The 10323-nt window shown below is 37.7% G+C and overlaps 1 protein-coding gene across 1 annotated transcript; it reads left to right on the top strand.

Moving 5' to 3' along the window:
* The first annotated feature begins 218 nt into the window (after positions 1 to 218).
* Positions 219 to 936, top strand: LOC106625282 (MD-2-related lipid-recognition protein). The gene has a single exon (XM_014245108.3). The coding sequence runs from the start codon at positions 353 to 355 to the stop codon at positions 809 to 811; it is 459 nt and encodes a 152-aa protein (XP_014100583.2). The 5' UTR covers positions 219 to 352; the 3' UTR covers positions 812 to 936.
* The last annotated feature ends 9387 nt before the right edge of the window (positions 937 to 10323 follow it).

Below are 10323 nucleotides of genomic sequence, written 5' to 3'. Positions count from 1 at the left end.
TACGCGATGAACTGATAGCTATGCCACTAGGTTTTTCTTTGTCTCGATACCTTACTCATACAATCTATATATTGGCACATAGTCACAGAGTGTAAATTCTAAAGCCAAGCAACATACGTGCCGCTTATCAGTTGAGCGCAGTCAGAGGTCACACTGCCTCATGCCGTTTCAGGCTTTGAGCGCATCGCAGTCTACACAAAATTCTCACTTATCACTTGGCAAACGGTCAAATCGATCAGCGAGCTCTCACTTGCGCTTAGTGAGACCTATTAATTGACTTCTGAAACGCTCGAAACTGTCTAGTTTCGTTCAGCATTTTGAAGCGAGTAGCATTTTAGGAAGGTGCGGATAAATGTCGCTTTTAAAGGTCTGCATATTTTTAGCAGCGATCTCGCTTGCCGTCGCCGATTCTATAGATTTTAAGACGTGCGGTGATGTCGATGCCTGCACCATACACGAGGTACGCGTCAATCCTTGCCCACAGGCTAGCGAGCATTTGGCATGCCATATACGTCGCCGCCGTCCGGCCACTATGTCCTTCGACTTCACGCCCAATTTCGCTGCGGAGACGTTGGAAGCCGGTCTGGCCTGGCAAAAGAGCGCCACACAGGATCTACCGCTGATCACCATGGACAAGGAGGCATGCAAGTACACGCCCTGTCCAACCATCGCCAATCAACGCCAGACATACACCATGGACGTGCCGATCGAAAGTAAATTCCCCATTAACCCCTACACCATCAAGTGGACCCTAAAAGCGCCCACTGGACAAGTTTGCTGCTTCACCATCGACATCAAAGTGGTACGTTAAGTCCAAGCTGAGGGGAGAGGGAAATTTAATTTTTAAACTTAATGAAATTGGAAAAGATATTAATTTTATAATTAAAATTTTACGTACGTAAACGGTAAAAATAAATTGGTCAATATTCATTTTAACTATTTGCATAAATTCTGATATTTTTAAGTCAACAGATGGAACAGAAAGATTTTAACTGCAAAATTAGAAACGTGTGTTTGACAAATGGAAAATAGGAGATTTTCAACATCAATCGCTCCACAAAAGTCATTAAAACTAAATAGGCAATTAAGGAGCAAATGGAATCGGAACACTTTTTTTGTTTTCGCTCGTTATTTATCTCCCAAAAATGCGATTAAGCTCTTTCAGGTCACTTGTAATTTAAAACTGGCATTAATTAGCAATTAGTGTAAGAGGTGAGTACAGGCAGATACCAAATATCTGGGGAGTGGAAAGCTCTAAAAGTGGCTTCGCGCAAATCTTGCCTATCTCAAAGAGATATAATTGGATATTTTTGCTTTATTTTTTCTCTGAAAATTACTAAACATCTGGGAAAAATTAAGTGAAAATAATTACAAACCGCACAATCGCTTTCTTATCAGCTTCGGCAGGCAATTAAAAGAAAGTAATAAACAATTCAAACACGAGTACAGCCATGGAAAGTGAATGACGAAAGTGACCATACAATTTATTTTGGTTGTGAATTATATAAAATGTTTTTTATAAACTTTCTTTGTTGCTCATTGGTTAAGCCCACTAAGTTGTTTCATCACATGATTTCTTTGGATTTATTTGAAACTTGAACTTGTATGTTTCTAGCTGAGCTAGCAGAGCTGATAGTGCCTGAAATATAAAATATAATGTGTGGTGTAAAGTGAATTATGACTAATTATTTGATTGTTTCAGGCACTTTTTAATATTTAAAAAATTATTCCAATACATATATAATTTATCGCTTGTCCTTTGTTTCAAGAAGGGTCTAATATACGCTATTTTTTATCATACATTGATTCTATAACTGTAAGATTTTGCCTCGTAGTACAGCTCATAAAACACCGAACTATACATACTTGTATTTACAAACTCGACCGCAATGATTATAATAGAGCTTTTATCTGAAGATCGTTAATTCTTGTTACTAGCTGTGCACCGGAAAGCATCACAAAATTTAATTATCTACGCTTCAAGAATCTAAATGAATTCTTAAACCTTTATAACACATATGATAAGAACCCTAATTTCGAGTAGAGTTCTTTTATTCTTTCCGGAAATATTTCGTTTGACCCCATTAATTACCAGACTCTTTCGCTTTGCTTCCTTATCCAATCTAGAGAATACCTTGAATATTAGAATATTGTCTGCATAAATTTTTGTGTGCCTTTCCTGAAGTATTAAACCATTATAAGTAAAACTTTCACCATATTAGCCCCTCACTGCTGTATTAGAATAGCTTTGCCTGTAATTTTATTAACATTCGCAACTTCGTTTTTTCATTTTTTTTGTTACTCACGTTATTGTTTTGAACTTTGCCAACGTGATCTTTAAACCATGAATCGGGATCACCATATTCTCTATCACCATATTTTGGTTTTGTTTCCATTTGGAATATGCGAGTAAGAGATGACAAATCCTCGAACTCAGTAAAGAGGATATATTAAGTTTGCCACGAAGTTTGTAACACCCAAAAGAAAGTGTCGGAGACTCTATAAAATATAGATATAAGTGATCAGCATAGCGAGCCGAGTTAATTTAGATATGTCCGTCTGTCTTTATATATGCGAGCTAATGCCTCAGTTTTTAAAACATTGATCTGAAATTTTGCACACGTTCTTTCCCGCCTCAAGAAGCTGCGTATTTGTCGAAACCGCCAATATCGGATCACTATAGCATATAGCTGCCATACAAACTGAACGATCGGAATCAAGTGCTTGTATGAAAAGTTCTTTCATTTGATGAGGTATTATCAAAAAACTTTGCTCGGATTATTGCCTAAGGCAATTATATAACCTCCAAAGAAATTGTTCAGATCGAGTCTTCATAAGTTAACGTTTTATTATCTTTTACAAGTAAAGTAGTTCCTAATCTATGTATTAGTAAAAATAAAACATGCAAATAAGACAACCGTTTCTCTGCTTGAACAACAACAAACTTTAATTGATGTATAACTAATTACTTCTTAATATTACGGTGTTCCTTAAAATTTCTTCAAATTAAGATTCCTGTAACCACATTTTGTGCAGTCCTAAACATCTTTTGCATATTAATTATTATTTTCGGGTTATTTACAAATTCCACCCAGCAAGGAGAGCAGGGAGTTATGGTGTGTTGACCGCTGTCGTCACCGAAAGAAGACATCCCTCCCCAGCCGACTCAACTTAACTGGATGCGCATTAATTTGCCGTAAGTTCATTAAATAATAAAACATTTGCTTTTGTTGCAATTTTTTTTTCAACCGCAGTGTTTTTTTTTGTGCTTAATGTATGAGTTCGCTAGTGCAACCCGCCGCAGCGCTAGTGGCGGTAGAAAAGTATGATCCACAAATTTCTTTTTAATGAATTAATTTTGTTATTTGTTATATTATTTAAAATATGCGGTGAGTTGGCAACAAAGCGATACACATACAAACAAACATACATAAATCGCATTAAAAACGAATAAATATTCGAAGGCATAAAAAATAGGAGCTCGCGTATAATTTATGCCGGAATTATTCAAAAAAGTGGTTGAACTACTTTATTTTAATTTCTCTTCCTTTTTAGTGGGTTTCGGCGCGCTTGCTGCCCTATTGACACGCGACACGCGAGCGCATGAATTTTCATAAATTTTCTTTTTTTAGATTTTCTTTGTGTTTAATTCTCTTTTATGACAGATTTTCATTTGCATTTTTTGTTGTTGATTAACAATCAATCGAAACTGTAAAAACTTGTTGGCTGGCTTGTGACTTTTTTACATTCGCTAAGTTACTTGTGGACGCTCGAGGCTTCGGCTCATTTCGTAAACAATTCTAAACTTTTTTATAGTGCGGTAATTAATTACAAAAAAAAAGGCTATAAGCGAAATTTCCCGATATAAATATTAATACTCTTGTCAAAAATTGTCAACTGAATTATGGAAATTTTGGTACAGATTTTGTAATATTGATATTTTTATTCTTCAATATCTCGAAGCTTTCTGCAACCCCAATGGGTGGTAGCAGACAACTCTATTTTGGTCACCATGCCGGCAAGCGCCCGATCTTATTCTCGCTTTGAGTTGCTTGCCTTGACGCTAATGGGCCAGTGGAGAAACCTAAACGAAATACTGATAAATTTTTTTAAGAATCGTTCCCACTGCAGCATTACGTAGGGTTCTTTGTTGTTTTGTATATTATTGAACAACCGGTACTAGTTACAAAAGAACACTTGCTAAAGTAGTAATTTTAAATTTTTTCGGATTCTGCGAGTTTGGTTACTAAAAATGTAATAAGAAATTTTGAGTAACCGAAACAAGAGTTTCTCATACACCAACAACAAAAATATGATGTAATTGTTGCACACGAGTTGTTGTTGTTGGTATTATTCTATGTAGATTTATCTGAACTGAACGCAATACTTGCTACTCACTTAGCAAAAAACATGCTTAGTACTAAGTATAATATCCGCTTGTCTAAGTCGAATACTATCGCTGCCGATTTCAGTAAAAACTGAACACCGGATTTAAAAATATCCACCCTTCTCAGCAATTTTTCTTCAAACGCAAAAAATGCTTCCGAAGTTTAAACGAAATACAAATACTTTTGCTGTGCGTTATCCGGTTGCTACGTAACCCCGCAGCCGCGCATTTTTTGACTGTGAAAAACATGTTTTGATTGTAAAATAATCTGAAATTTGTGCGTCCTCAGAGACCCGTTGCAAAGTTGCAAATTAGTGAAATATTAATTTATGCATTTTTTGTGATTTCGTAACGGCGCCTTAATTAATAAAGCAATTAAAAGTTTGTAGCGCACGTAAAAAACTGGTTGTTAATTAAGTAAAAATGTTTGTAATTAAGTCGTCATTTCCACAGAAAAACTCTGGCAACGCCTTTCCTTTACACGATGTAATTAATACCTAATAAAATTCAATTTAAATTAGCTACAAATGCATTGCACGTCGGCGTTACCGTTTACATGCCACCAAATGAAGCATGCCACTAACTAAGAAGTCCACTGCTGCTTGCAACTCCAGTGATTAGTGCGGGTATTTGTCAACCAACAAATGAGTTGCACCAATGAGCCAATCAACAACTACACCGCCTTGGGCACAACAACGCAATTACCAACAACTCGCCGTATGACATCTTCGTAGCGTCAAAGGCAACATGTCTTAGCTCAAATGTGAGGCAAAGCATCTATGTATATGTGTGTATGAGTATGCATATTAGCATATTTCTAAGTACATACGAGCAACTACAAGTATTTTGCCCTTTGCACGAAGTGTGCCTGACAGCCAGCGACACATTTGTCAGTCTGTTGCCGCTCATGTTCTTGCAAGCGCCACATATGAACTCCTTCCCGACATCGGATTCGAATTCTGTGCTGCAGAATTCCAGTGAATTGAATTTGATTTTCCCCAATTGACAGACGAGTTTGACGAGCTGCCAGGCACGGGGCAGCTGCTTAGGTGCATGTCAAATTGTCAACAATTGTCTCCTAAGCTGCCAGCATGCAATGTGGCAAGTTGCAGCAGGAGCAACAGCTTCAGCCAGCGCTTCATAATGAGGCGTATCGTGCATATTTGCTTCGGTCCCACAAGCCCTCGATTCCACTACACACATGCACTCGTATGCCCGGGTGTAGGTGCTCCACTTTTGTTGCATGTATGTATGTATTGATGTATATATGTAGGTAATTGATTTCGTACAGATGTTATTACACATTTCGTCGGCAACCGTTTAATGATTGCTGATTTGTATTTAATGCAAATGTAACAAGTTGACAATTGACAAACAGTTCGGGGACCTCGAATATCGTTTGTGATGTCGGTATGTGGGGTAATTATTTCAAGTTTACCAATTCCTTTATAACTGGGCTTAAATTCTCAAGATATTCACCCAAAATTTGTTGACATATAATGATGATGATTTCGTCATAATGAATGGTTTCAGTGTAAATGAAAGCTGAGCGTGAACCTCAGCCTAATTTTTTCACTTATTATTATTATTGATGAAAATGCAACCCAGGGTTTAATCCATATCGTAAATATATGTGCCAGAGACTCAAATATTTCAACTCATTCGAGAAAATTAAAGTATAAAGAGTCAATAGTTTTTTACACATGTAACTCAATCTTCCATAGCTTTTATAATTTGCGTTTAATTCTCTTACTCCGCCCTATATGATATAGCTTCCATACAAACTAATCGGTGGAAACCAAGCCCTTGTATGGAACACCTTTTTAAAACAGATAACGTGTTTCGTTGCTTACTATTAATTTCCTGTTTTTACTTAAGGTGTTTCAATATCTTTTCATTCTGTGGAGACTACCTAATTTATTTCGCTTGCTTGTTCGATTCATCACTTCCCAAAGTTTTGAAGTTTTTTATGAACATCCCATAAAACCTTTTACGGTAATAAAAAAAAATCCTCTCTTGTCTCGCTCTTACCACAGTTCTAATACACAGACTTCCTAACATAAACTATCGAAGAGTGGGAGATAGCCAAGATCAAAAAGAGATCAAAGTTAGAAGAGCAAAGGTTGCAAAAACATACCATTTTGGTACTTTTGGTACATCCTACCTCTCTCTGGTGACTGCTACGATGATTTCAGCTTCCAGATTAAAACCGAACACTCTGCGATCTAAAACTTTGCTCAAAAACCAGCGCTGCTAGAACGCAGTTTTGAATTTCCACCAGTCGAATGCATCCTTTTTCCTTAAAACAAACAGGAAAACAGATTATCGAGAAGTAGAAGAAAGATTTACTCAAATGTGACAATAAATTCCCTTATATCTTAGTGAAAGGTAATACAAATAAATAAAGAATACACTCGTGTGTAAATAAATAGATTGCGCTACTTAATTATTCCGCTTAATAAAATTTCACTAAAAAGAAAATCATTAACACAGAGCCAGCTTAAATAGTCGAACCAAAAGCAAACGACCAACAGTAACGAAGCCGAATAACAATCAACACTACACCGGAGCAGGAGAGCACAATAAAAGAAAGCAAATGGAAATAAAAAGCAGCGACGAATGAAATTCCAACATCTTAAAGAAATAAAAAAGATTAAACGATAAAATAATCTGAATAAAATGCCTTAGCGTTGCCAACCCGCCTCAGTCTCAGCACCAACCACTTAGGCACCGCGAGTGTTTCAAAATTACGTTGAATGCAGGACAGGCAGGTTCCATGCTCAGGCGCCGCTTTGCAAAGCTCTCATTAGGCCATTCTATGCTCTTTAATTTACGCAGAGCCACACGTCAAATTCAATTTGTTTGGCGTTGTAGAGCACCCCTGAGTGGGGCGGGCGGCCGAGGTAAGCGCAACGGATTTTTTCACGCAGCAAGCGTAAACAATTTCCACTTGCCCCAACGCCTCTCGAGGAGACAACAATTCAAAGTGGGACTCAGGAATAAGAGATGTGTGCGTTTTCAGTTTTGTGTGTGTGCGTGTGTGTATATGAAGCACGGTTGCATGCCGTTACGTTTTAATTTTATGTCCTAACGCCGCTGATAAGATTATCCTTGCCACAATTTTTTCACATCCGCCATATTCTTTCATTTCATTTGTATGCTAGTTTTTTCCTATGCCGTTTCGTTTTGCCACTTCTATTTTTTTTTTTTTGCGTTTTATTATTATTTGACTTTGATTGCGTCGCGTTTACATCCAGCAGATGGACCGATCTCCTGGGGTACAGTAGCAGTTGACGTCCTGATTGGCTGTTGGCGTAATGTCAGCAACGTTAACCGTTACATTGTTGTTGCGCTTTTTCCGTTTTGTTTGTTATTGTGTTTCTGCTTAGAAATTCGTTAGCCAGCAAGCATCCTGGCTTCTCGGTACCATGGTTAAAATCGAATTAAGCTACGTTGGAATTTTGGTGAGGTGCTTTTCGTTGCTGTGCTCTTAGCAAACGTGAATACACGTAATATACTATACATAGTGTAAAGGGCCTCACATTTAGGCCCTACCGTTTGAAACTATAAATGATACCCTATTCTTTGCATTTAGAAATATAGTCAAAACTTTTTGCTGGTCAGGGCTTTACATATTATATAGTAATACATGGTTCCAGGGTTCGTCTTGCTTCCATTCGAATCCGTATACACATAATGTAGACTAGAAACTGCGACGAAACAGCGTCGGGTGCATCTTTTCAAGCTCATCCTAGAGCTCTGTCTTACTACAAGGCAGGCGTTACACTAACAATAACAATTGGAATCAAAAATTTTATAAATGCTCTTACCTGGTATTATCGGGTGAGCCGAGTAAAGCTGCTTTTTTAATAGTTGTTTTCTTTTTGACAGATCACGCATGAGTATTTTTTGGCATTTCATCAAAGGAAAGACTTACGCCTGAATAGCGTTTATTGTTCAGCTTTATTACGAAAACTCACGTTCTGTATAGAATATATTTCCCGCGCTTCGCTTAACTTATGGTCAATATAATCGGCCTACTGAGCATACTATTCGCAATACCAACACCCATCTTGAGACCCAGCATTCATTATTGAATAATATTCGACCGAATAGATCACAACCAGCACACAGTGAAGGAAATATAGCGGCCGTAGCTGTCGAGATCTTAAATTTAAAGTATACAAAATACAGCTTGTGCAGGAGCTGAAGTCGCTCGACCTTCCCAAGTGACTTCGCTTCGCTCTATGGGCTCTTAAAAAGTTCCAAGAAGATCCGACGTTTTTGAGCCATTTTTGGTTCGGGAATGAGGCTCATTTCTGGCCTGGTATGTATACAAGCAATATTGCCGCATTTGAGACGAAGAGCAACATGAAGAGATTCCAGAGCTGCCATTTCATTAAGAAAAAACAACATATTTATTTAAAAATGATGCCGGTGAGCACGTAACCGTCAATGGCGACCATTATCGCGTCATGATAACTGACTATTTGATGTCTGAAATTGAAGCCCGTAATCTCGGCGACATTTGGTTTTAACAAGACGGCGCCACTTCCCACACATCGGTGAGCAGATAATTTCATGCTTTGGGCCGCTCGATTGGCTGCCATAATCGTGTGATATCACACCATTAGACTCTTTCCTGTGGGGATATGTAAAGTCTATCCTTCGATTCAGGCTTTGGAGCAAAACAGCACGCATGCCATTCGCCAGTTACCAGTCCAAATGCTCGAACGAGTCATCGAAAATTAGACTCAACGTATAGACCACCTGAGACGTACCCGCGGCCAACATACGAAAGAGATAATCTTCAAAAAATAAATGCCGAAGAATTATTTTTCAAATGATAATAAACATTCCCCATTAAATTCGAATTTTCTAGGTCTTTTTTTTTCCTAGAAATGTAAGGAACCTTGAAATGGATCATACCTTACAAGTACCTGTAATACTTGTCATAATTCTCAGTTCTTCGAGGTTAATACAAACAAAGTTATTTTTAAGCAGAAGAATACAGATTATCGTGATGACCCTAATACAAATACTTAATAATTTCGGAATCGCGGTAAATATTTGCTTAGTTGTAACGGAGGCGGATCCATTACTGACGCCGTTAAGTGAAATCCCAAAGTATAATACCCTATAACCTACAAAACGAGAACCCTTTATTTCTTACTCCCTACAATTGCAAATAAGGACTTACTTATATATAATATATACTAACCTCAAAATCGTGCAAGGTAAATGAGAAGTAGTGCGAATGTTGTTGATCCTTGTGGCATCCTTGTGAGCCAATCAAAGCTCGGGAATTGTTTTAAATTGTTCTTGCAATAGTAACTCCAACACCAGCACCAACTATGTTTTGTTTATGTCGTCTTCTTCGTTTTATAACTGTCATTTGCGTATTATTTCGCTGTTTGCTACAATCTTTACCAAGTATAGGTACCGTGGAATGACAAAAAGCTGCTTACAAATGTCTTTGCCACTCAACTCGACTCATCGTGACATTTGGACGCCCTTCTTCCCACAACAACAACTTCAGCTTACATTGGGCGAAAAGTAATCATCAATGTCTCGACTTTCGTTGGCGGTCGGGCATAAGTTTTGTCAGTTGTTGGCGTTATCATTGCCGTTTCGTTACATTAAAGAACGAATGAAATTAAATGAAGATTACTATTTTCTTGCTTTCGCTCAGCGATTATTCCAAGAAATAAATTTTTTTGCCAAACCAAAAAAGTAATGCCCCTCGGCAGAGGTGGCATTTAGACAGATGATGTCTTCGCTTTGGCATTTTACTCACTCTTTTTTTTCATGCAATTTTTCCTTTCGGCTCACACAATCCGTTTGTGCCGAGATCAAGCGGATTTCCAAAAATCATATGCAACATTTAACCGCCACTAATCGTCGAGGTTCACACGAAATTTAGTTTTTAATTTATT

Source organism: Bactrocera oleae, chromosome 2 (assembly GCF_042242935.1).
Source record: "Bactrocera oleae isolate idBacOlea1 chromosome 2, idBacOlea1, whole genome shotgun sequence".
Lineage (NCBI taxonomy): Eukaryota > Metazoa > Arthropoda > Insecta > Diptera > Tephritidae > Bactrocera > Bactrocera oleae.
This window is presented reverse-complemented; position numbering and strand designations above follow the sequence as displayed.

Excerpts from the sequence above, each read along its gene's own strand:
- LOC106625282 (XM_014245108.3), top strand. The coding sequence starts at position 353 with ATGTCGCTTTTAAAGGTCTGCATATTTTTAGCAGCGATCTCGCTTGCC.